Source organism: Muntiacus reevesi, chromosome 7 (assembly GCF_963930625.1).
Source record: "Muntiacus reevesi chromosome 7, mMunRee1.1, whole genome shotgun sequence".
In the NCBI taxonomy this organism is placed as follows: Eukaryota; Metazoa; Chordata; class Mammalia; order Artiodactyla; family Cervidae; genus Muntiacus; species Muntiacus reevesi.
In genome coordinates this window covers 55,842,436-55,870,330 of record NC_089255.1, presented here as the reverse complement: position 1 = coordinate 55,870,330, position 27,895 = coordinate 55,842,436, and the positions used below count along the sequence as shown (strand labels likewise).

Here is a 27,895-nt window from a genome sequence, read left to right as displayed (position 1 = left end):
TGTGCATATAATAAAACTCATCCATCTTAAGTATGCAATTCAGAAGTTTTGGGTAAATTTATAAAGTTGTACGATCATTACCATAACATATTTTCAGCATAGTTCCCATCATCCCCAAGAGAAACTCTATGCCCATTTGATGCCCAAATGTTTTTTATGAAGAACATTAAATCTGAAAAAAAAAAAAAGTTAAATCTCCCCCAAATTTTCACCACTTAATATGAAGCTAAGCCAATATTCCAAATCAAAGGTTGCTTGAGTCAGAGAGCTACTGCTTCCAAGAATTCAAGGATAAGATTACATACCTAGCAAAGTGCAGGCCTGCCTGGTATGCGCCATCTCCTTGGCATCATCTACTCCTTCAATCATAGGACTGCCACCTTGATTCGTGTAATGAAAGTTATTTGCATCTCCTGCAATTAAGGAAAAATTTTAAGAAGATTTGCAGTCTATGAAAAGGCCTTGACTTCTACCCATATGTCCACTCTGCTTTAGAGGCAGCGAAAGCACAATTAATTGTGTAGTCTGGAGTCTGACTGTCTGTGTTTTCAGTTACATTTTAATTCAAGACTCAAATTAAATAATGGAGCAAAATGTTTGTAGAGTTTAAGTGAAGAGTCCTTTCCTAAAGGTTTTTTTTCAATCTACATGCTAGGATAATTTCTTCAAACACTTTTTTCCTTTCTTCATCAGAGACTTGTATGGTTCTACCACATAAACTCCTTTATATTTTCTTTCCTTTTAAACAAGGCAAATTTCAAACATACACAAAAGTATAGAAACTAGTATAATGAGCCCTTGTGTACTCATCACACTCATCTTAAACAAGTATCAACTCAAGACTAATCTTGTTCCATTTATACAGCCACTTACCCCTTATCCATCCCATGGGTTATCTTGAGGCCAACTGTAGACCTCTTATTTCGTCCATAAATATTTCAGTACAAGATAATCTTTTTAAGAAGGAAAGTTGTGAACTTGGAGATAAACAGAAGATAATACCAGCACAATAAATCTAATGTTATATTCATACCTAATCGTAGCACTTTAAATTCAGGTAAGTTTGCTGAGGCACAAAGTTGATAGAAGATATGATAGTTTCTCTCCTCTTCTGCCTTTGAAATAAGAAGAGTTTTCAATTACAGAATTTTAATCTAAAACTCATAAAAGTTTTATGTTTAATATCTATGATTATTGAAACATGATTTATTAACTATGCGCATCTGTGTGAGTGTATCTGTTGGTCATATTCAACATAATATATGTGATAGTAATGCTTTTTAAACTAGTAAACAGCTTGCTATATGGCACTGTCATAAGAGATCAGTGACTTTTGGGGAAGCTAAAATCTCTGTCAGCCCAATACTCACATTTTCTCACAGTACCTCTTAGATTCATGGTCTTTGTAACACTCGGGAAAAAAGTCCCATCTTTCCCATATCTTAGACTGGACCGTCTACTGTAGTAGTTTGTAAGAAATCCACAAATGTACTACATCATCCATATCAATTTAAATTATATATTTAAAATCAATAAAAATATATTTCAAATAGAAAATAAATTGTGTACAATTCTAAGACCATTTCTTAATATTTTCTGACTGCCTTCTTCCACATATATACTTTCAAAATACAATGTAATAATACTATTCATACAAAACTTAATTCTTATATTCTATCATCATATTCCTGAATTCTGCAGTGTATTCAGTTGACAGAAAGTGAAAGTAAAAGCCACTCAGTTGTGTCTGCTCTTTGTGAACCCATGGATTCACATTGAATTCTCCAGGCCAGAATACTGGAGTGGGTATCCTTTCTCTTCTCCAGGGGATCTTCCCAACCCAGGGATTAAACCCAGGTCTCTAGCACTGCAGGCAGATTCTCTACCAGCTGAACTCAGTTGACAGAAGAATAGAGCAAAGTAAGGTCAAGGTCAAGTTTCATGCATAATGGGGGCTGGTGTCTGATAAAGAAAACTTATTACATGGACAGAAGACCTTAAACAAAAAAACAATATACCAGTGACTATAAGCATGAATAGGCAATATGAGGGCTTCCCTCATAGCTCAGTTGGTAAAGAATCCATCTGAAATGCAGGAGACCCCAGTTTGATTCCTGGGTCAGGAAGATCCTCTGGAAAAGGGATAGGCTAACCACTCCGGTATTCTTGGGCTTCCCTTGTGGCTCAGCTGGTAAAGAATCTGCCTGTAATGTGGGAGACCTGGGTTCGACCCCTGCGTTGGGAAGATCCCCTGGAGAAGGGAGAGGCTACCCATTCCAGTATTCTGACCTGGAGAATTCCATGAACTGTATAGTCCATGGGGACACAAAGAGTTGGACATGACTGAGCCACTTGCACTTTTCACTTTTCAGGCAATATTTTAGGGGGTTCAGTACACAGACAACTAGAAAAGCTGGAGCCTCTACAGAAATTATTTGACCATCTTTGTACATGAAGGAATATCAAACATGTACTCTCTGTCTGACTCACTTTGATATAACCAAACATCCTCAATATTATATAGCCTTGTGGGTTGGGGAACAGCTAGAATTGCTTCACAGTTTCTAGACAAGAAGGGTTAGGCCCCACTACTACTAGCCTTTGGTCACCATACCAGTTTTTCCTTTCATCGTCTACCTATCAATCAAATCTGTACTATGCAGACTCAGTCTTCCCTTAGATCATATATTTCCCCCATTGTTTCTTCTGGCTACTAAGTATTTTTTTAACCTATTCAAGCATACATGTGTGCACAATAACACTGTTCTGTGTGTATCGAGATGTTAGAACAATGGAGGAGGGTAACTATTGCTTTACTATACAAATCAGGTACTACATTTAGGTAGCCACAAATCAGGTACGTCCCTAAAGTCAAAGCCTGAATAGTTCTAGGCCGCCCAAACTCATGACTTTCAGTATGTTTTTCCTAGACACATTCTAAGCCTTAATAGACTTGTGCAATGGAAACTATAGACTCAGCTATATGGCAGTGCCAGGGCTATTGAAATCTCCATGAGGCAGGCATCCAGTGAAGGGGCTAGAGGAACCCCATCTCACAGTTTGCAGTGGGTCACCAGGAGTCCTATACTAGGAGTTTTCCAAAGGTAAGTCCACATTCCCTGAGCATAAACATGTAAATGCATGCGTGCCAGTGTTGTAATGTATAGTGTTTCCCATTTATAAATAAAAAAGGAGTAAGAGCAGGAGTTCCCTGGGGGTGGGGAGGATTCCAGATTTTCATTGCCAAGGCCTGGGTTCAATCCCAGGCTGGGGAACTGAGATCCTGGAAGCCACCCCCACTCCCCCCTTCAAAAGGACTAAGAGCATATGTATGAATGAAAGTCTTACACCAACACCTAGACTTGAGTGTGTTCTCTGACACTGGTTCACAACTGAGTTATGAGGATCTATTGACTCCCAACATTGTATCTAAACAATACCATATTCTGAAAGAAAAGGAAGGAAGGAAAAAGGTCAAGAACATTTTTTTTTTTTGAACTGAGTTCAAACCATAACTCATTGAAACATAGACCAATGTCTTCCCTATCAACTGGGGAATGTGACAGACAAGACTAAACTAACAGCACCTCTTCTTAACTAATATTTTCCTACAAGCGTCTGGAGGAAACAGTCAAAACTATTAAACCTAAATCACTGTCCAGTCCCAAGACTATTAGTCTAAGTGGTATTCTCTGACAAGCATTGTTTCACATGTTTCAGTCCAGATGTAGTTTGTAGTAATACTCACATAACATGCTCAAGAGAATCTGGGAATAAAGTGAGCTCTGGAATGATACAGCAATCTGTAGGTATATTGGCCCAGCTTACCTGGAACACCACTCTGGATTTTTCTAAAAGGTAAGTTCTCATATTGGCACCGATGATTCGATATCTCTTATCAAAACCAATCTCAATGTACTTCCCAAAACGGCTACTATTATCATTCCTGGTTGTTTTAGCATTTCCAATTGACTGAAAAACAAGGGGAAAAAAATACGGTTTTAGAAGTGCAATTCATGCCCTGACATGAACAGATTTGTTCAGGGAGAGACAGAACAGAGGTGAACACAACTCTTTAAAAGTGATTCTTTTAAAAACAGAACCAATTTTGCCCCTGCAAACCACATGCGTTGTCATGGCACAACCACACAGGTATATACTAATAGTCGGTATCAGCCTTGTTATTTTCACACAAGTGATTTTCAGAAACAGCAGACAGGAGGCTAGTGGTTGGGTCTTCACCATGGAAGAAGGCATGGAACACACTCATTCATGTCAGCAAAGGAAAAGAACAGATGAGACCAGGGACTGCCTAGGCACAAGCCATCCTGGTTAAATAGCTAGGTTTTTGATTTCTTGAAATGTAGTCTGTTTCATGTAAATAAGCTGGCTAAGACAAATTCATATTTTCCTGGAAATATTGCCCTGGTGTTCAGGGTCTCTTTGTTTCAGCTGGATTGCTTACTAGTGGAGCGTTAGTAATTACCCCCTCAATTCAAAGCAATTTTCAGAAACCAGAGACAGTAAAATTTGGCTTTGAATTTGATAGTGGTATCTAACTTGTGAGACATCTGCTACAGAATGTAGAGAATATAACTTTCTGCTAAATTTTTAATATAATCTTAAACACTAAAATGGCATATGCACTGCCTTCTAATTTAGGTGACATGCTTCTATAATTTTTACCTTCAAGGCAAAGCAAAAAGCATGCTGCAGTTAGAAAAGCAAGGGTTCACACAGTGCATATATTAAATGCTTAATTGGATAATTTCATATAATTAATATCTTTCCCTATGCAAAGCCTGTGACTACCAGGATTAGCACACTGAAACCGCAGCAGAAAGACATGAGAATGCTCTGCAGCATTAAGAAAGCAATATAAGAAAAAAAAAAAAGGCAATACAAACACAAGTGATGAAAACAGCAGTAGCACAGCCACAAAAGTTAACACATTAGAATCTCTGATCAATCAAAGAAAACATGTTGGTCTCTGAAATATGACAGATATTATCCTATTGTGTTCTAACAATGAGAACACTGCTAAATTCAAGATTAACATTAAAGATGGAAAGAATGGCTGGAAACTACTTTTCCAGCAAAACTTGACAGTACAAAAAACACAACAAAAAGTCTCCATATATTCCTATTATTTCATTTTGTTTAGAAAATGAAACTAATGGATCAATGCAAAGTTTTCTTTCAACACAACACACTCTGTCAAAGAGGAGATGAGGTTACACGCGGGAGCAGTGGCAGAGCAGTGAGAGTCTGTGAGTGCTTCCGGGGCAGCGTCCTCAGCACCTTCCCCAGCAACTAGGCAAGCTGGGGGAGGTGGTCTACAGCTTCTCCTCCCTCCCAACTCCTATCCCAACCTCCACATGTCACCTCCCCTGGATCTCCTCAGACTGTGGAGTGGACCTGCCAAAATCACCACACTCTGTGAGAAGTAGCAGCGAGTTGCCAAGGTTGAAACAGATCCTTTTGTCTTTGAGTATAAGGTATATGAACATATAGCAAAGAATGGTAGAAGGAGCTATGGCTGATTCATATCAATGTATGACAAAACCCACTGAAATGTTGTGAAGTAATTAGCCTCCAACTAATAAAAAATAAAAGTGAAAAAAAAAAAAAAAGAAATATAAATCTGAAGACTTGGGTATCACAGCAGGCCCTACCACCAGCTTGCATCATTTAATCCTCTGAAGAGCATTAGTGTCCTCACGTGTTAAGTGACTAGAATAGACAAGCAGGAGTTGTTCAGTGACTCAGTTGTGTAAGACTCTTTGTGACCCCATGGATTGCAACACAGAAGGCTTCCCTGCCCTTCACCATCCCCCGGAGCCTGCTCAAACTCATGTCCATTGAGACCATGATGCCATCCAACCATCTCATCCTCTGTCATCCCCTTCTGCTCCTGCCTTCAATCTTTCCCTGGCATCAGGGTCTTTTCTAATGAGTCGGCTCTTCGCAACAGGTGGCCAAAGTACTGGATATTCAGCTTCAGCATCAGGCCTTCTAATGAATATTCAGGACTGATTTCCTTTAGGATTGACTGGTTGATCTCCTTGCAGTCCAAGGGACTCTCAAGAGTCTTCTCCAACACCACGGCTCAAAATCAATTCTTCAACGCTCAGCATTCTTTATGGTCCAACTCTTGCATCTCTACATGGCTACTGGAAAAACCATAGCTTTGACTATACAGACTTTTGTCAGCAAAGTAATGTCTCTGCTTTTTAGTATGCTGTCTAGGTTTGTCATAACTTTTCTTCCAAGGGGCAAGTGTCTTTTAATTTCATGGCTGCAGACACCATCTGCAGTGATTTCAAAGCCCAAGGAGCTCCTCTGCCTTTCGCTTCTCTTTTCTCAACTATTTGTAAGGCCTCCTCAGACAACCACTTTGCCTTTTTGTGTTTCTTTTTCTTGGGGATGGTTTTGATCACCACCTCCTGTACATTGTTATGAACCTCCATCCATAGTTCTTCAGGTAATCTGTCTATCAGATCTAATCCCTAGAATCTGTCACTTCTACTGTATAACCATAAGGGAATTGATTTGGGTCATACCTGAATGGCCTAGTGGTTTTCCCTACTTTCTTCAATTTAAGTCTGAATTTGACAATAAGGAGTTCATGACCTGAGCCACAGTCAGCTCCAGGTATTGTTTTTGCTGACTGTATAAAGCTTCTGCATCTTCAGGTGCAAAGAATATAATCAGTCTGATTTCAATATTGGTGATGTCTATGGGTGGACTCATCTCTTTTGTTGTTGGAAGTGGGTGTTTGCTAAGGCTAGTGCATTCTCTTGGCAAAACTCTGTCAGCCTTTGCCCTGCTTCATTTTGTACTCCAAGGCCAAACTTGCCTGTTACTCCAGGTAACTGGAGTACAGGTAATAGAGTACTCTCTTGACTTCCTACTTTTCCATTCCGGTCCCCTATGATGAGAAGGACATCTTTTTTGGGTGTTAGTTCTAGAAGGTCTTGCAGGTCTTCATAGAACTATGCAGCTTCAGCTTCTAGAATAGATGAGCAGTAGCATCCCTTTCAAAAATAAAACTATATGATCCTAAGCCTTTTAACCCGATATGGAAACAAGGTACTGGATATAAATAGTGCCTTTTGTCCTTTCCCCCTAAGTGTTTCCTCAGTCTTACAAGTACTGTATTTATAACAGCCTCCCTAATGCTATTTTCATTTCAGTCAGCAAGAAGTTGTTAAAGGAAAGAAGTTTTGTGGCCTTGATTTCACCACTGATTTCAATGACATGTTGAGTGCATTAATCTTCTTTACTAAATGGAGATGAAAATCTTGAACTACAATTTATTAAAGAGGAAAAAGAACTATTAAGACCCAGTGTGCCCCCATCACTTTCCTGGTCCCTATCTTAGGATAAAAATTTCTAGGAAATAAGAAGGGCAAAAAAGCAAATGTCATAAAATTGAGCAAAAAAGAATTATTCATTTGTATTTTACAAAAGGAGTCTGTGCTGAGGATGAGGAGTTGCTGGCTTTCCAAAGGATAATGTGCAAATTCCATAAGTCACTGGGCTACAATGTTCAAGGTGTGGGATGACTGTAATCACTGGAGACATAGACATGCCTTTCTTGACATCACAGTGAAGGGCTCTGATATAGAGACATAATCCTGAGACAGGCTTAAAAGCTATAAATTTTCTAGGCCACATATTCAATATTTTACCTAGGTTTTCTTCCTATAACTGTAAACCCTTTGTCACCATTTTTTAGCCCTATATTTCATTTTAACCTTTCAAATTGGGATACCCTTATCTGTAGTTGTTGAAAAGTGGTTATCTCTTTAACAAATTTTACTAATCCAAATTCTTACAGAGAAACTAAACAATATTATAGAATGAAGCAGCTAAGCGTAACTGCTGTCATTAAAATTTTTTTAATAAATTAATTTTTAAAAATGGATAACTGCTATCTTTATCTTTTTTGTTCTTCCTAGCAAATGAGGTAAATTCCTTATAACTGTATTTAAAAAGTAGTTATCTGTGGCCATTTCAAATTTTTAATATCACTCCTACATAACACAAATCTGTGTTGTAGGAAAAAATGTAGTTATTTTTTAGAATATAGCAAGGTCATAAAATATTTCATTCAACTTGATATATTCCAGAAGCTTCATTCCAGACTTATGTTATTATACAGCCTGAATCTAGAAGAGATGCGGTTTCCTAATGCCATTATAATCAGGACTTTGGTATCTTCTAACGTTAGGGACTAAGAATGGACTAAACTACTGTTGAACACCAAGAATTTGTTATGATCAAAAACAGTAAAAAGAATGGCAGAAAGTAAATCCCTGCTGTTATCTAAACCAAAACAAGAAATGGGCTATACAGACTATATTATCACGATAGGAACATGAATAGGATCCACCATTATCTATATATAGTTTAAATTCTTTCAAAATCTTAATATTTTCTTAAGATCTCTACTGCTTTCTTTTGACATAAGCATCTCTTTTCTCTTGTCCATGCTATTTCAGAAAACATTTCCAGTTCTCTTTCCATAGCTCCCCCAGCTTGGAGGCTCTTAACTTCCCCAGAATCTCTTATTTTCTCAATCCCAAGAACAGAAGTCCTGCTGCTCTAGAAGTAGCCCTGTGGGCAAGGGGTCACGGCATACTATTCTAAAGTGTCACACACAGCACTGCACACCAGGCACAATTACCTCTGGACTGATTAGTGCAAAAACCATTCGTATCACTGGTGCACCAGGCCAGTTCTAAACGCCATCTGTGTTTGGGTGACAAATAAGACTTGACAAAGGGAAAGAAACAGGAATAAAGAATGCTGACTGGATTATTAGGGAAAAAAAAAAAAAAAGTTTGTTTCTGCATGTCCAAAGTCATTTCTCTCCATTTTTTGAGACATTTTCTCCATTTAATGCAACTTTCCTAAAATCACATCAATACACAAATAATCCTCCAGTTACAAATCCTAAAATACTCAAATTTTTACATGAAAAGGTCTGTTTTCTTTGGTCTGAGCATGTCTACTTTGTATATATGGTCTACTTTTGAAAGGATATCTTTTCAATGAGTTTGAGTCAGTTCTAGTGAGTTGGATGCACCTACAGCCTGTTATACAGAGTGAAGTAAATCAGAAAGAGAAAAACAAATATATTAACACATATATAGGAAATCTGAAAAAATGGTATTGATGAACTTATTTGCAGGAAGGGATGGAGATACAGATGGACTCCATTAGAGAATGGTCTTGGGGGAGGGAGAGAGTGAGACAAATGGAGAAAGTAGCATCAACATAAAACACAATTGGGTATAGGATGGATAGCTGGTGAGATGTTGCTGTGTAGCACAGGAAACCCAGTCTGGGGCTCTGTGATGACCTGAAAGGATGGGATGGGGGGGAAGGTGGAGGCTAGTGAGGGAGAGGATGTATATATAATTATGGCTGATTTGTGCTGCTGAATGGCAGAAACCAATACAACATTGTAAAAAAAATTTTTTTAAAGGTTAAATTAACTAAAGGGGGAAAAAAGGACATCTTTTTCACAGATCTTCCTTTTTTCAAGAATTTATATTAGCAAATTTCTTTTTCTAGTCTAAAACTGTGTGATATGTTTGGCAGAAACATGCAGAAAAATGTTTCCAAGATCATGATTTAAGTTTATAGTTCTACCTGGAAAAATACAAAAACTTACAGCTAAACAGGTTAGGCTATACACAGAAAATGAAATGTGGGTAAAGGAAGAATAAAGCTCATTCATGCTTGAGCACAGTGAATCCCACGTTTTAGGTAGGAACTTAAATAAGCTCAGGATTGGGGGGAAAGGAGTAGCTTATACTTCCAGTACAAGCAGCAACAGATACAAGTCCATTAACCGGGGAAAAGAAACTTGAGGAAAAGAAGTGCCATTGCCAGCTACTTGGAGGCAACAATGTAATGGTAGGTTAAAAACACAGGTTTATCGAATACAGTGGAATCCTTTATAGCTGGACTTTACTTAAAATGTCTACTTTACTGAATTTTTACTTTTCCTAGATCTCTTACTAATATCTAGAACAGTATTTTCCTACTCTTAGTGGTTGGGAGGTCCCAAACTTTCTGACATGTGATGTTTCAATCAAATTTTTCAGTGTGGTTCTTACGGAGAGGATACAGAAAAAAGGCCGTGGCTGCTGCTGTCTTACCTCCATGATGGGGTTGGAAGCCAGCACCTTTTCCTCAACATTGGCTTCACTGGCAGAACCACTGACTGTTGCAAAGTATCTCATGGCATACTTAGCTGAGACTGTTTTTCCTGCCCCAGACTCTCCACTTACAATGATGGACTGATTTCGTTCATCTCTGTAAAACAAAGAAGAGTAACTGACATTACTGCCCACTTCTAAATGTGATTAACATCATTTTCTCTGTATTCTCATCAATGAGCCAAGGTGAGTTCTTGCTGGTTCATAATTGTGAGAAGGAACCCAAGAACGACATTTCCTAATAAAAATAACTACTTACCAAGTAACAATGAATAGAGAAGGAGAAGAAGATATCAAGCATTAAATTTGAGAGCATCACATCTAAGAATGAATCTGAAACAGTCTGAATTTTTTGTGTGTACATATCTCAAATATATTACTTTATTAATAAAGAAAATTATTTTTGATATTACAGCACTGTTGTTAATCATCTTCAGAAGAGACAGGAGTTAGTGCAAAGTGAATTTAGAAGAAAATACTACTTAATTAAAATGAGAAATTGTCTACTAGCTAACAGTTCATAAAGTAGTATCTCTCACATATTCCAGTTCTTATTAAAGTACTCTCATTACCAGAGAATAAACAGTTCATTTGTTGGCTGATTCATTCAAATATGTTAGAACTCAAAGACTATCTACTATTACATACACCTTTAATTCACTCTAGGTGAATCAAAACTCTAGGTGATGAACTTGCTCATAAGACTAACATTTCTTTGAGGATAAGGACCTATGTTACCATACTGTTAATATCCAGCACCTAGTCCAGAGTCTACACATCACAAATGCTTAGTAAATGTGCATTGAGTGAAAGTGAGCCTAGGAAGAAATCTGCCTTGGCTATGACTTTGACTGGGACAGAAGCAGGAAACTAAAACTTCCTGAGATTAAACCAGCAATCAGCTACGATCCATCAAATTAACTGAACAAGTTCATAAAGGTGGTATCCTTTGTGCCCTTAATTTACAGAGAGACAAGATGACTTCAGGGGTTTTTAGTGGAACTATCCTATACGCCACAAGATTAGGAAGTTATTTCACTACAGAAGATGACCTTTTTGTCTTTTAAAAGAGATTTACTTATCCAACAAGCATTTAGCAAACACCTACTACACACCAAACATGGTGCTAGCTACAAGGGATACAAGTTTAAAAAGCTACGATCTGTATCCTCCAGTGGTTGATGGTCTGAGAGGAAAGACAAACCAATAATTAAAGACTATAATAAATGTAATGAGGTATTGAGAAGAAGAGGTGATCAAGGAAGGCTCCCTAGAGATGATCCCTTAGCAAAGCCTAGAAAAATGAGTAAGAGAAAGCAAGGGAAGAAGTCAGGAAAGAAACATTCCAGGGAAAGGAGATAACATAAGTGAAGGCTCAGATGCATGAGAAGTTAGGAAACATTAGATAATTCAATTTGGCTAGAACATGAAGTAATGACAGATAAGGCCACAGAAGTTAATGAGAAGTGGGTCACAAAGATCTTACATGAGATGTTAAGGAATTTGAAGTTTACCTAAAGGTCACAGAGTGCTACTTCAGGGTTTTAAACAGAAAATAAACAATCCAATCAGTAAAATAACTCTAGCAGGAATGTGGATGAGTGGCAGGGGGTCCAGATGAAAAGGTATGAAAGTCTGAACAAAGATTGTGGTGGTCTTGACTGAGACAGGCAGATGGGTTTAAGAGACACCAAAGTGGTACAATCAAAAGTACTCACAGTAAATTTCCAAAATACAAAGATTTTTCTATGATAAAGGCTGTTTTTTCATTGAGAAATGGGAGTCCCCACATTATTTTAGAAAATTTGAAAAATACAATGGGAATATCCAACTCAGGCCTGATTAAGTAGCTCACATCACACTACCAGGGCTGGTAAACAGCCTGTTCTGACACTTTGACTCCCATACTATGGGGAACATTAGGACCTAGGTGACACACTAAGGAATATTTAATACTTACAGTAAAAGCTTGCATGTAATTCTCATTTCTAAAAAAAAATCCTCGAACCTCACAGCCATCAACTCATTCCCTTTTATTTGAATTTCTAGACTCAATCAGATACTGTCACTGCCTCTGTACAAATGATTTCAAGATAAATCACTCTTAACCAGTTCTCATTGTAGGACAATACCACCTTTCTCTTTTTCAGTCATTTAGAACATTTTAATGTTCTCAGAGACATTAATCAAAGGACAGTATCAGCAGTCTTTGGATATCCTTCTATAATATAATTAGAAAAATTATCTCTTCTTAATTCTTGCATGGTCAGTTCTGTCACTATCCCCTGTGTGACAGCTACTTTGACAAAATTCTCCCAGCATGTCTTCCGACAATAAACAAGGTGAAGAGGCTTCCACTAGTTTGATAAAAAGGAAATATTAGTGGGAACTATTATCCTAAACTGTACTGCCTTTCAAATACTATTTCAAGTCTTTATGATAAAAAGTTGGGGCTTCCCAGGTGGCTCAGTGGTAAAGAATCCACCTGCCAATGCATGAGATGCAGGTTTGATCCTTGAGTTGGAAGATCCCCTGAAGAAAGAAATGGCACCCCCACTGCAGTATTCTTGCCTGGAAAATCCCATGGACAAAGGAGCCTGGTGGGCTACAGTTCATGGGGTTGCAAAGAGTCAGACATGACTGAGCAAGTGAGCATGCATGGATGTGTGATAAAATGTTATATCAAAAAATTTAAACTTCATTATGTAGTAGCCCTTCCCTATACCATAGGGAAAAAGAGAACTCTGAAAGGAGATAAGGTTGAGGATTGTTCAGATGGATCACACAGATTTGTACAAATATACACATACACACAGTGATATCAAGCACACACCAGATACATTTTCTTTTCCAGGAGATTTAGGATCTAGGATCCACAGGACCAGCAGTTTTTGTTTTTTTTTTTTTGACCAGCAGTTTTTTTAAGGGACTCCATTATTTATTATATTCCCCTGCTTCTGGGCAGAGGCTTCCCTTATTCCCCAAGCCTAGTAGAGTATTCCAGTATATAAATAAGCACCACTCTTCCATTACAGAAATTTCTCTGAATCAGGTTCTGATCTTTGACCTGTCATTTGCCAGTTTCATGATCCTGAGCAACTGCATGCCTTCTCTGGGTCACAGTTTCCCTCATTTTAATGATTAAATAGCACCCAAAGTCCTTCTCAGTTCTAAACTATTAACACTATAAACTAAAAGTTTAACTCCAGAGTTGATTTTTCAGATGTTGGATATGCCACAGCCTATACTCTAAGCTAGGTAAACTCTTGGGACCAAGTACAACTGGAATAGGACAGGTCTACAGATGCTCAGATGGTCTTAAAGGGCTATATTTGACATGGCCAAACATTTCTTCTCTGTAGGACCCTTGAATCTGAGATGGTCAAAATCAACACAGGGCTACAAAGAGAAAAAAAAATGTAAGCTCTTTCTGCCTGCTTTTAAATGAAGAACAGGAAATAGAAATGTGTATAAAATAAGTACAGTCATCTTTAAAATGTTGTTCAGCTATATGTGGCCACAGGATGAAATGTCAAAAAGAGACAAAAGCAGAGATAGGTAGAAGTAAGAAAGATAACTAGAGACATAAAAGGAAGAAGGGTAATATATAATAAAGACATGAAAAGGGAAAAATAGGAAAAGTATAATAGAGATAGCGAGAAAACAGCCAAAAATATAAGGAATAAAAAATTTTATGGTTTTAGGGTGAATATCAGAGTCTATCTTACTCTACTTATTTGAGCTCTAAGTTTTAGAATGTTGAATGTGAAAGTGTGCAAATACATAAATAATAATTCATTATCCTTCCAAATTTTGATTAGCTGATCCTTATAAGACCTTTCATTTACTACTGGGATGTAAATATCATTTCAAGGACCTGATAAGATCAAATTAAGGAATATAGATTTACCATTCTTCATCAAGGACAAACCAATCTGGAGCATCCTAAGGCTGCAGGAACTGAGAATTTAGGATTTCTGGCTTGGCCAGTCCTCTCAAGTGTCTCTGCAACGATCCTAAATGGCCTGGGTACTGGGTGCCCTGAAGTAGAAGTGAACTCTTGGGATCTGTTTAGTCAATGGTACTTCCAGAGGCTATAATGTGAATCAAAAGCTACCACCCAAAAATACTGCTTCATTCATTCATTCAACAATGAAATGAGTAGTCACAACATGCCAAACATTTTATGAAGATAAAAGACTCTATGGTCATGGCCTATTGAGACAAACTGAAAAGTACAGTCAAAATATAGTGGACCTGGTGGCTCAGTAGTAAAGAATCTGGCCTGCTAGTGCAGGAGATGCAATGTAGATCTCTGGGTTGGGAAGATCCCCTGGAGAAGGAAATGGCAACCCACGCCAGTATTCTTGCCTGGGAAATCCAATGGACAAAGGAGTCTGGCGGGTTACACATCCATGGGGTTGCAAAGAGTCAGACATGACTACTAAACAACGACAACAACAATTACAAGAAAAGAGGTCTACCCAGGATCTTATGAAAGCATGGAGAAGGAGAGGGAGATATGAGGAGGAGATGCCAGGAAATGCTTTCTAGAGAAGGTGATGCCTGAATTGACTCATGTATAATAAGAACAAGAAACAAGGTTGTAGGGGAAAAGGCAATAGAATTAAACTATGGAGAATCACCTGAAACCATAGGAACTAAATTATTCGAGGATAGAATATCCACTCTGGGTTGATGAAAGAGAGAGATGTTATACTTTAGTCTATTTTCCTTCAATCTGTATCTGTTTGGTCTGTCCAGCCTTTCCTTAGATTATATCTATCAAGATTTCATTTTGTATCAGGTGGATTATTTTACACATATTCCTTCTGAACTTCACTGTATAAATATAATCTCTCTAGTTTATTGTGCTCATGCTGAATAATATTCATATTTCCAAGACCATCATCTTGTTCTCTGCAAACTTAATGAGCATACTTTCCATTCATATCCAAGTCATTAATGAGGAAACTAAATAACGCCAGTCTGACTCACACAGAATACAATTTACTATATCTACTCACCTCAGTATTAGCTTTCAGGTGTTGCCGTGTACCTTGTTTAAGTACACAAGCACCTAGGTCTAATTTTTAGCTTATAAGTGAACATATTCTCATGAAACAAAATCTAGAGGTTTATTTTTATTTTTTTAGAGGTTTATTTTTTTACAGGCACTCAATCTAATTGCTTCTCCCTTATTCAATCCCTTGATTTAAAAAAAAGAAAAATATTAAGCTAGTGTAATAAAATCTTCCAAAGTTATGTATTTACTGTGATATGGCTTTTATTTGAGACTCTAATCTCTATTTCTCTTGTTAGAAGGTGCAAGGTTTTTCTACATTTTTACCATTGCCAAGCATTAAGATAGGCTCTGCTCTGTTTCTCCAAGATTTCTGCTTTTGATTAATCCCAAGAAGAAAAGATTTAAACTCTAAAACTTACTAGATAACAAGTAAATAAGACAATAGGTACTATTAGTTCTTAAGTAGAAACATTTGCTATAAGACTGTGCTGGTGCACTGATGAAAGCTGGGCTACAGAGGCAGAAAGATTACTCAGGAAATGAAAACAAGTGTTCCTTAGAGATACATCCAATTCCTGCTGAGAAGTCTGTCATATGACTGTCAGTTCTTCTCATGTCAATTTGACCTCCCTGTTTCATCAGTATGTTGTTACTGTGTAGTCATCAAGTCATGTCCAACTCTTTTGTGACCCTGTGGACTGTAACCCTCCAGGCTCCTCTGTCCATGGAATTTCCCAGGCAAGAACACTGGAGTGTGTTGCCATTTCCTTTTCCAGGGGATCTTCCCAACCCAGGGACTGACTCATGTATCCTGCAGTGGCAGGCAGATTCTTTACCACTGAGCCACCAGGGAAGCCTTTCATCAGTATAGAGCCTGTGAAATTAATGTAAAGATGCCATAAAAGAAATAGCCTGTTTTTTCCAGTAGTGGATGTATATAAACAGGGTCATGTAATTGGAAGTAAAATTAAACAAAAAAGAAGATAGGCTTTGAAGACTCAGAGCCGGATTCAAACCTCAGTTCCCAGATTCTATTAACACAATGGTCTGAAAGTTACTTTCCTCAGTTTTCTCATTTGTAAAGAAGGGTGATGATGTTTGCTCCCAGGGGTATAATGAAATTAGAGGTAACATGCCTGACCTCATGCTTGGCACACAGTGTATTTCTAAACATGGTAGCTCCTAATTACTAATAGAAGTTAGTCCATATATATATGTGTGTGTGTGTGTGTATGTGTGTGTGTGTGTATATATAATATATAAAATTCCTTATCACATAGCATGTGCTACTTCATATTTGCATAAGTAGAAATAATTGGTACCACATGGCTGGTGAGTCACAGGCAGTAATAGCAGAGATTTTATGATCTATAACAGCCAGCATCCACTTGGCCAATGAAACTCAGAGTGAAGCTTCAGAGATTGCCTAAACAAATGCAAGAAGGGCCCACCCTAAGGAAAGGCCTAGCAATAGAGTCGTGAGACTTCATGATGATGAAGACTGTGATGATAGTAACAGCTTAGATTTAAATAGTATTTTTCAAAGTGCTTTTTATGTTTATCATTTAAGGTAATATTCATCTCTGATGTAAGCATGATAAATATTATCTTTTCTCAGTTGGGGGAAACAATAATGCAGAGAGGTCAGATGGCTATTCCAAGGTTAAAGCAGAGGTGAGTTGTTACACTCCACATCTCTTTGTTTCCAGATGAAAAGTTTATACTATGCTCCTTCTGCTTCTCTGCAAGCTCCTCACCATGGTTTGCCCTCCACTGGAAAGAGTAAAAGACTTCTGCATTAGTGCCTATGAACCAAATGGAAACAAATGCATACCAAAGAATGCCTTCAGTGTAAAGCTACATCATCTAGTGCAAGTGTTCTATTTCAGGTAATAAAGCTGAGGTCCAGGGAGACTGGAAAATTTAAGCTTATACAGTTATTTGTTTATGTAGCTTCAACTAGTATAGATATTGTTTCCCTTACACTGAGGTTATGCATGTAACTCTCAAATTTATTTTAAGAAAACCCATAAATGAAACAATCAATAAAACTTATTTGCTCTACCATTCACGGTAGGAAAAAAATACCAAATCAAGCAATCAATATTACTTGGTTTTAAGGAGAAAAAAGAGATTTTAAAAAAAGCCCTGATGTTTTAAGGAAAATAATACTGAGCAATCAGTTTCAGGATGAGAAAAGACTGATAAGAATGTGAAACAAAAATATGAGAAGACAAACAGACATAGCAGCCTACTGAGTTCTTCTCTTCTGTAAGCTGACAGGACTGTTAAAATTAAGAGGCTAAAAAAAAAAAAAAAATTAAGAGGCTAGTCTATGAAAATATTCTATGAGGACACTATTCTCTGTAAGTGTCATGCTGAGAAAGAAGTAATGAGTCAAGGATCCTAGTTATGCTGCTGTCACTGGACATGTATCTACAGGGCAAGAATCACTTGTGTCAACTGTGCTTTGAGGACAGATGTCGAAAATGCCATTTCGTCTTAAATATCTAAAATGGAACTCCACCCCCTTCTTCTTCCAACACTTCCACCCCTACATGTGCACCCTGCTCTGCCTAAATTTCTTCCATCTCAGTAAACAGCAACTCCAACCTTTTAGGTGCTCAAACCAAATACTTTGCCACCATCCCTGACTTCTCATTTTCTCTCATACCCACATATAAGCAAGCCTTCTTATGTTCTACCTTAAAAACTTATTCAGAGCCCATCCACTTCTCACCATCTCTGATTGTATTCTCCTCTATTAGGTTATCATTAGCTCTTGCTTGGATCAAGATAAAATCCTCCTAACTAGTTACCTGGAATTGACCCTTGTTGCATTACATTCAGTCCTTTTGTTTTGTTTATTTTTTAACCTTTGAGATGATTTCAAACTTACAGAAAACGGCAAAAAGAGTAAACTGAATTCCTGTACACGCTTTACTCAGATTCACCAATTGTTTAGATTTTGCTCATTTGTTTCATAAATGTCTCTGTTTCTCTTATTGTGATTTTCTGAAACATCTGCGAGTAGGTTATAGACATGATGACTCCTACATATTTTAGAGTATAATTCCTAAGAACAATGACATTGCTCTTACATATCTACTGTGATCAAAATCAGGAAATGTAAAGTTGATATAAAACTATTATTTAATCTACAATCTATATTTCTATTTTACAATCATCCAGTATTGCTCCTTACAAAGTCACTCTATCTCCTTCATCATCAAGGATTCAATTCCAAATATTCACTGCATTTAACTGGCATGTTTCCACTCTCTCCTTTAATCAGGAACAGTTCCTCAGCCTTTCTTTGACTATCTTGATCTTGATAATTTTGAAGAGTATATAGAGCTATTTTTCAGTATCCACCTCATTTACAGTTTTTCTCATGATTAGATTCAGGATATACATTTTTGGTAAGAATCTATCATGAATTTTTAACACAGCTGTCAGATCTCCTGCTCAAAACCCATACTCAGAGAAAAAGTCAAATATGCTACAAAAGTCCTCAAGGCTTTGTATGGTCATTGCAATTGTTAATCTCACTGCTTGGAATATTCTTTCTCCAGATATCTGAATGGCTTGCTTCCTCCTTTCCTTCATGTTATTACTCAAAAGTTAGCTTTATTTTTTACGGAGTTGGGTAAGTTAATACCAAAATCTACACATAAAAACAAATGCTTAAGGATTACCAGGAAAATAATGAAAAAGACAGTGTGGTGGGGAGAGGTGGTTAATGGTATCAGACACACAAACATAAAACATACTACATACTATAAAATCACTATAATCAAAGTAGTGTGGTACTGGGCCATGAATAAAGGAAGAAGAAAGAATATAGCCAAGAAATTAAACCAAGAACATAAGAAAATTGAGGGCATGATAAATTTTAGGTGGCATCTCAAATAACTGGGGTAAAGATGGACTTCTTAATAAGTGACACTGAGATAACTGTGTAGCCATTTGGAAAAAAGACAAATTTAGGTCCATATCTCTCATCATACAAAAGTAAAAACCCCAATGGGATCAGCGATCTAAAGGTAAGCTATAAAAACAATACAAACACTAGAAGAAAAGAGGATTAAATCTTTTTTGCTTTGGTGTAGAGAAAGGTTTTCTAACAGTGACTTAAAATCCAAAGAAATAAAAAAGATTAATAAATTTGCTAGGAAAAGGACATTACAAGCAAAATAAAATTGAGGGGAAGTATTTGCAATACAACACAGACAAAGGGCCAATATATATATGTATGTATTTAACTCTTAAAATTGAGGATCAAAAAAACCAAAAAACAACAGAAAATGGAAAAAGTTGAATCAACAATTCACACCATAAACAAAGTAACAAAAAATGAAACCGCTCTTAAACATATGAAAAGATATTCAAACTTACTCATATTTAAAGAAATGCAGATGAAAACAACATTAAGATACCATTAAACTGGCAAGAACATGACACAATGGTAAAGAATTCCCTGCCAATGCAGCAGACGCAAGAGATGCAGGTTTGATCTCTGGGCGGGGAAGATCCCCCGGAGTAGGAAATGGCAACCCACTCCAGTATTCTTGCCTGGATAGAGGCAACCTGGATAGAGGAACCTGGTGGGCTATTGTCCATGGGGTTGCAAAGAATAAGATGTGACTAAGCACATACACACACACACACACATATTACATATTTTGTTGATAAAGCTATGGGGAAATAGACACTCTTGAAGAATTTTGGCAAAAATGCAAACCAGAATAACTCTTTTAGAGGGAATCTGGCAATATATTTATACCTACCTTTTGACCTACCAATGACACTTTTATTTTTTTTTTAATGACACTTTTAAAAATACAAAAATGTGTTCTACCTCTAACCTGTCTTAAAGGCTGGTCAAGGTTACTGCCTTAGCACTGAACACTGTGTAACCCAATGCAAGCAATTAGGCTTTGGGGGTAAGACCGTGTACAATGTGAAGTCAAACCCCACTTCTGCTATGTACTAGCTGATAGGCCCTAAACCCAGCAATGTCTCCATCTGCTTACACAGCGATTTTGATTTTCAAACCATTGTGTCACAAGTCACCAAGGCCACGGTGTTCAGCTCAAACAGCACTGTGCTAGACACGGGAGCCACAGGTTCCAAGAGCACCTGGGTCCTGGCTTGGAGCAAAAGCACCAATGTTGGACATGAAGACACATTCAATCAGAACTTCTACCCCAGCTGAAGAATTCCTGTGATACCAAGTTGGTAGAGAAAAGCTCTGAAACAGGTATGAACCTAAACTACCAAAGCCTGTCAGTGATTAAATCCTGTACCCTCCTCCCGAAAGCAGTTGGGTGGTTTAAGCTGCTCACGGCCCTGCGGCAGTTGTCCAGGTAAGGTAGCCAAGAATGTGAGAGCCCCTTGCTCGAGCTCTTTGCTCCCATCACCTCCTGTCCCTCTTCAAGCAGAGAGGTGCCCTCTCTGCCCCTTGTGTATGAGAAGTCTCCCTCCAGCTCTGGCCCCATTGGTAATAAATATCACCAACTGGATTGTTCCGAATATTTATGATCAAGGTATTGAGAGCTGCCCAATACCACTGCCCCACTGTGTTCTTTCAGTGCTGCTAGCCACTGCCTGGTATTCCTGGCAGAGATGAGGATACTGCAGCCTCCTCTGGCTGTGGAAAAACTGCCTACCTCTCCTTCCATCCCTGAGATGCCTCTGAGGTCCTACCGATGAAAGACTCCCAGTGGGTTCTCTTGGGCTCTAGCTCCTGGAGAATGTTGTACAGAGTTTACATTTTTTTAAAAAATAGTTTTCATAAAGACATATATATCACTCTTATCCCCAAGATGTGGGCAAAATTATCTCATTATCTAGGCCTTGCTCCATGGTGTATCTGACTCAGATTGTATATTTTGTTCCCAAGATTTCATTAAAAGCAACTTGGAAGAGAAACAAATAAAGAAATACAAATATAAAAATGCATACAATAAATAATAAATATACAAACTTATTTATTGTAGCACTGTTTGCAATAAAAATGTTGCAAACAATCTAAGTGATCATATATGGGAGAGTGGTTCAACAAATTAATAAACTAAGTGGGGAAAAAATGAACCAACCTAGGTAACTTTGGAAATTGGTACTTCATATTATGTAAGACTAAAGACAAAATGACCTGGACACAAATATTGCACTTGAGTGGTAAATTTGTTTTTCACAGGGCTATGGGCTAGCATTTCTGAAACTAAGAATATTCTAGGATTGAGCAAAAAAGTAAATATACTATGGATAAGGAGAGTCAGGTTTCTCAAGATCAAAGAAAGAAGTTAGAAGAAGAAAGAAATCGAGAATAAAAACTGTGGTTTTGGGACTTCCCTGGTGGTCCAGCGGTTAAGAATCACCTACCAATGCAGGTGCCACAAGTTCGATCCCTGATCCAGGAAGATTCCACATGCCACAACGCGCCACAACTAGAGCCCGAGAGCCTCAAGGACTGAAGCCTGTGTGCCTAGAGCCCGTGCTTCACAATAAGAGAAGCCCACTCACTGCAACCAGACAAAGCCGGCACATAGCAATGAAGACTCAAATTAACCAAAAATAAATAAACAAACAAACAAAAAAAAACCCAGAAGACCACCGTATGGTACCCCAACTCTAGTCAAAGAATAAACATCAATAAAAATTTAAAAAATAAAGACAAAATATAAATTAAATAAAAACTGTGGTGTTGAACTGCAATTGGAGGAATCAGTATGATTTTAATGGTTTTATGGTTTTAAATATATATACATTATATAGATACAGATTTGTGTTTGTGTGTGTGTGTGTAGAGATGTGCAAAGTCTGTGCTACTTAGAGAAAGGTAAATTAAAACAATACTAGGATACCATTTCTCACCTGTCAGTTTGGTGGAAATTTTAAATTATGACAACACCTTCTGTTGGTGAAGGGGGGGGGGGCAACATATTTCTTAGCTGTGTGCACTGAGAAGGTTTATAGGCAAGGATACCCAAGTAGTGAATGCATCTAGCACCCAGATCTTAGTTTCTAAATACCATTTCTTCAGTACAAGGAACCAGGGGTCCTAGAAGAAATGGCTGAATTCATTGGGGGTTGGGGCAAGAAAATTAGAAAATGAGTCAGGTGGTGCTAACAAGTAAGGAAATGCTCAAAAGATGATGGAGAATGTGCAAGGACACTGGAAGGAAGTCTCAATGGCCAAATCTGAGACAGTTTGAACAAAATAAATAATGATAGTAATGTAGAATAGGTAAAGAATCCGTCTGCAATGCAGGAGGCCTGGGTTCGATCCCTGGGTTGGGCAGGAGGACATGGCAACCCACTCCAGTATTCTTGCCTGGAGAATCCCCATGGACAGAGGAGCCTGGTGGGCTACAGTCCATGAGGTTGCAAAGAGCTGGATAAGACTGAGCGACTAAGTACACACATGTGAATGCAGAATAATCCATAGTATGAAATACATGTCCATGAGTTCATCCTGATACAAATACAAAATAAATAATAAGTAAGTTGGGGGGAAAGAAATAGCTTTTCCTTAGATTAGACTTCCTATTCATACTTGTAGAAGGAATGATGGAAATAGCAACCACCCACCTGGCAAACACCACAGTAATAACTGCTGCAAGTAAGAACCGCTGATGGATGTTAAAATTAGTGAGTGAAAGTATATTACGAGAAAGAGGATATTTGCATAGTCTCAAAGTATTTTCCCACAAGGTACTTACTAATTTCAAAGCTTAAAATAATCACCTTAGGGACTTCCCTGGTGGTCCAGTGGTTAAGACTCTACGCTCCCAATGCATGGCTTGTGGCACATTTTATGGGTGTAAATTAATTCATATAAGTAACAAACATAATATCAGCGTTGACTGATGCATATTTTAAAACATATTTTAAAACTGAACAAAGGGAAAACAAACTTGCCATTAAGAAGTCATGCTGGAGTCACAGAGGAAATATTAAGGAGGTAATATTAAGAAACCAAAGCAAATCAAAGGGTAAAAAGCCAGAAATATTCATATTAACCTAAAACTGTGGATTGCCAGTAACAAGGATGGTGAGAGCCAAGCTTTCATATTTAAAAATAGTATTTTCAAAAAAGGTCATATAATTCTTTATGAACAGTAAAAAAATTTTTCAGGGATTATTTTTAGGTAGGGAATACCATGTAATCCCCTCTCTGCCCAGTAGCTCTCAGGTTCAACTTGTAAGGTGCTAACACTGTTCTGCAGAGCTCAATATCAAACAAATAAAATACTGGCAGGCTTTTCTACTGGACTGGCCAAAAAGTTCATTCAAGTTTGTTTTTCCATAAGATGTAGTGGAAAAACCCAAATGAACTCTGGCCAACCCAATATTTCAGAGGAAAAAAATTATATCAATAAATGGAATTTTCTCACTTTTAAACATAAAAGTAAACTTTTGGTTACTATTCTATAGCAGAATCTGAAATAATATGACATGTAGAACAAAATCATGTTTTGCCATTTTATATTTAATACGTTGATATTTCATAGTGTCAGACTAATTGATTTTGAAATCATTTTACCAATACATTTATTTTTTAATGTTCTTTTTCATTATGGTTTATCACAGAATACTGAATATAGTTTCTTATGCTATATGTAGGACCTTATTGTTTATTCATTCTGTATATAATAGTTTGCATCTGCTAATCCCAAACTCCCAGTCCATTCCTCTTCTACTCTGCCTCACCCCTAGAAACAAATCTATTCTCTATGTTCATGACTCTGTTTCTGATTTGTAAAAGTTCATCTCTGTCATTAGCTTTCTCACCTATAAAATGACAATACCAACCTTAGATGAGTCCTATAAGGATAAAACTACTTAGTAAATGGGAGGCAATTAAACAGTGCCTTGCACAGAAAGAGTACTAAATAGCTGTTACCTGTCATTAGAAGTATCAATACTATTTTACTAACAAAAGGGTATAATGACTCCTATGGATTCTGTCATTGAAATAATCCTAAAATTCTGTCACACACTGGTCCAATTACGTACAAACATTCTCTCTTGTTGGAAAGGAGAAAATAAAAAACTCTGCAGTATTAGTTTTCTCTCCATAAACTGCTTGAGGGTTTCCAGTATCATATTTATAACATGCCACATCCTTACCTATAGACTAGAGAAATAGGTTAAAAATAGACTATTCTTCAATGCATGCATAATTTTGCATTAAATTATATTACCAAGAGCATAATCTAGTCTTGAAAGTAGATTTTTCTCATTCTCCACTCTAAAGATATTAGGGTTCCACAGTTATCATCAAAGACATTTTCCTGATGCTGTTCAGGATCACTGATGCCCTAAAATTCGCTAACTTAAAACTCACAGTTTCCTGTTTTACTTACCCCAGATACAGACAGATTTCTATCAGCATTTAGGCCTTTTAGTTCTGGTCTGCCACTCACTAGCTGAATAACATTGGGCAAGTCACTTAATACTTCCAAACCTTGATCCATTCATCTATAAAACATAGCAGCTGTCCTCGAATAGTCACAGGATTATAGTGAGATACCAAAGGTAATTTTTAAAAACTATATGTACTTTTACAAATGTTAGGTTATTTTGATAATAATTCAGGCCACCTGAAACAAATTAATCGAGGCTGTTTATTTAATAATTTACAAATTGTTATTCACTGTATTTTAAGATATCTGTGACTCAGTAAAGAAGAAATGATCACATCCAATAAAAGCAATGAAATAGTAATAGAGCTTCCACCAACCTGGCCATTTGCTTGTAAGCTTCTTCAGCTACTGCAAAGATATGTGGATCCATATCACCCATGTTCTGACCACTATATGCATTAATAATATCTTCTCCATAAATAGGCAGCTGTTCATAAGGATTTATAGCTACTAGGACTATACCTGGGGAGAAAGGTAAAAAAACAGAAGAAGTCAGTAATATCCTAATGGGCTTATCAAACTTGGTAAAGTGAGAATCACAGTTAAAATTCAATTAATATCAAACTAACAAATTGTTAAGAGTCAAAATATACCGTAGCATTTGCTGGTGAACCATTAAGTCCTAGTTAAAACACCATTTACAAACAAGACTAGGTTATTTAAAGTAGTAAAAATTGTGGCAATATTGGAAGAACTTCAAATATTTTTATAACACAGATTCAGGTAAAGGGATTTTTAAAAAAATGAAGATGTTTATTATAATGTTATTCATAACAGTGGAAAGTAGAAACAAACAAAATACATAACAGAGGGACAGTGGTTTATGTATAGCACAGGAAACTATATTCTATATCCTGTGATAAACCACAATGGAAAAGAACATGAAAAAGAATATACATATGTGTAACTGAGTCACGTTGCTATATAGCAGAAACTAAATGTGACATCGTGAATCAATTATATTTCAATAAATTCTTTTTAAAAAGGGAGAGTGGTTTAATATGTATTACTATATCCATGTGATCCAGATCAGGTTTGTGACAAATATTAAGTGCCATAGAAAAACACAACACACAACTATATATAGACTGATTTCAATTTTATATTTATTTATACTCTTTTACATTTACACACAGGATATAAGACAACTTAAAACTGGTTAATTTTTGGTGGTGAATTACATGTAATTATTTTTCCTTTTTTATACTTTTTTTCGTATTTCCTTAAATTTTATAGCAGACATATGTTAACTTTAGTCATTCATTCAACAAATATTTGACTACAATTAAGCTTTGAGACTTTTCTAAGTGCTATATTTATAGGAGTAAAAAAAAAAAAAAGACTACTCTAAATAGAGTATAACCTTTAAAAATTGTGTATCACTATACTGTACACCTGTAAGTTATATAACATTGTAAAGTGAAAGTCAAAGTCGCTCAGTCGTGTCCAACTCTTTGCAACCCCATGGACTGGGGCCCACCAGGCTCCTCTGTCCATGGAATTCTCCAGGCAAGAATACCGGAGTGTGTAGCCGTTCCCTTCTCCAGGGGATCTTCCCTACCCAGGGATCAAAGCCAGGTCTCCCGCATTGCAGGTGGATTCTTTACCATCTGAGCCACCACATCAACTATATTTCAATTAAAAAAATGTTTTAAAAAAGGAAAAATCTTTGTCCTCCTGGACCTTGTAATCTAGAGGGAAATTCAGACAATAAATAAGAAAAAAAATATATATATTATAGGATAGATAGCAAGGAAAAAGGGGGATTAAACAGAGAAGGAATATTGATGACTAGGAGAAGAAAATATAGGGTGGACAGGAAAGGCTTCACTGAGAAGGTAGCATATGTGCAAGAAAGATAAACTGAAGAAAAAATGAAAATTGAGCAAAAGGCTTAGTAGGTAGGAAAGAGAAAGAGCAAATATCAAGGCTATAAAAATCATAAATTCTTTTAAGAAGAAAAGATAGCTGTCTCTGCTCCAAACTGGAGCCCAATGAAGAAATGTTGAGCACTAAGTTGGGTACACGCAGCAGAGACTTAGAAGGAAATGGATGGAAATCCCAGACCTGAGACTCGGCAGATAATACTTAGTGGAAGAAGGATAAAAAATCAGTAGAGAAAAAAGAGCTAGAGAAAATGAAGAATAAGAAGGAAACAGAGAAAGAAGAAAAAGAAGGAAAGGGGGAATATACACATGTGTATGCTTAACTGCTAGGAGAGGGAAAAAAATAATCCTGGGCTGAGTTACTGGTAGATAGTACTGGGCAAGGGCCCAGGCAAGCAAAACAAGCAAGAAGTGTTACTGCAATTCAAGTCAGTCCTGCAGTGCTAAGCAATTGAGAAAAAGAAAACATCTTGAAGATAAGTCTTTGGATGTCTACTCTTCAAATATTGGTTTTTGTAAGAGATGAAAATAACTTGCAAATCAGTATTGAATATGGCATACGACTTCTACGCAGAGAAAAAGCAAAAGATGGACACAGTTCTTTGTATTCTGAGTAATATTATGTAAGTTCATAGAGTTTATTCAGCATAAAATGCAACTAGTTAATGAACACTGTTAAATCTTTTGAGAATCTGTATGCAGGTCAGGAAGTAACAGTTAGAACTGGACATGGAATAACAGACTGGTTCCAAATAGGAAAAGGAGTATGTCAAGGCTGTATATTGTCTCCCTGCTTATTTAACTTATATGCAGAGTACATCATGAGAAATGCTGGGTTGGATGAAGCACAGGCTGGAATCAAGATTGCCGGGAGAAATATCAATAACCTCAGATATGCAGACGACATCACCCTTATGGCAGAAAGTGAAGAACTAAAGAGCCTCTTGATAAAAATGAAAGAGGAGAGTGAAAAAGTTGGCTTAAAGCACAACATAGCGAAAACTAAGATCATGGCATCCAGTCCCATCACTTCATGGCAAATAGAGGGGAAACAGTGGAAACAGTGGCTGACTTTATTCTGGGGGGCTCCAAAATCACTGCAGATGGTGGCTGCAGCCATGAAATTAAAAGACGCTTACTCCTTGGGAAGGAAAGTTATGACCAACCTAGATAGCATATTGAAAAGCAGAGACATTACTTTGCCAACAAAGGTCCATCTAGTCAAGGCTATGATTTTTCCCGTGGTCATGTATGGATGTGAGAGTTGGACTATAAAGAAAGCTGAGCACTGAAGAATTTATGCTTTTGAACTAT

At 37.2% G+C, this 27,895-nt stretch overlaps 1 protein-coding gene across 1 annotated transcript in view; it reads right to left on the bottom strand.

Moving 5' to 3' along the window:
* The window catches only part of MYO5A (myosin VA), a 201,616-nt gene that overhangs the window by 96,645 nt on the left and 77,076 nt on the right, over nucleotides 1-27,895 (bottom strand). Inside the window, exons 4-8 of the mRNA XM_065941894.1 lie at nucleotides 25,013-25,151; nucleotides 10,176-10,332; nucleotides 3,829-3,972; nucleotides 1,034-1,115; nucleotides 306-413 (exon numbers count right to left, since the gene is read on the bottom strand). Coding sequence (XP_065797966.1) covers nucleotides 306-413; nucleotides 1,034-1,115; nucleotides 3,829-3,972; nucleotides 10,176-10,332; nucleotides 25,013-25,151 — 630 coding nt within the window. The remainder of the gene's footprint in view (nucleotides 1-305; nucleotides 414-1,033; nucleotides 1,116-3,828; nucleotides 3,973-10,175; nucleotides 10,333-25,012; nucleotides 25,152-27,895) is intronic.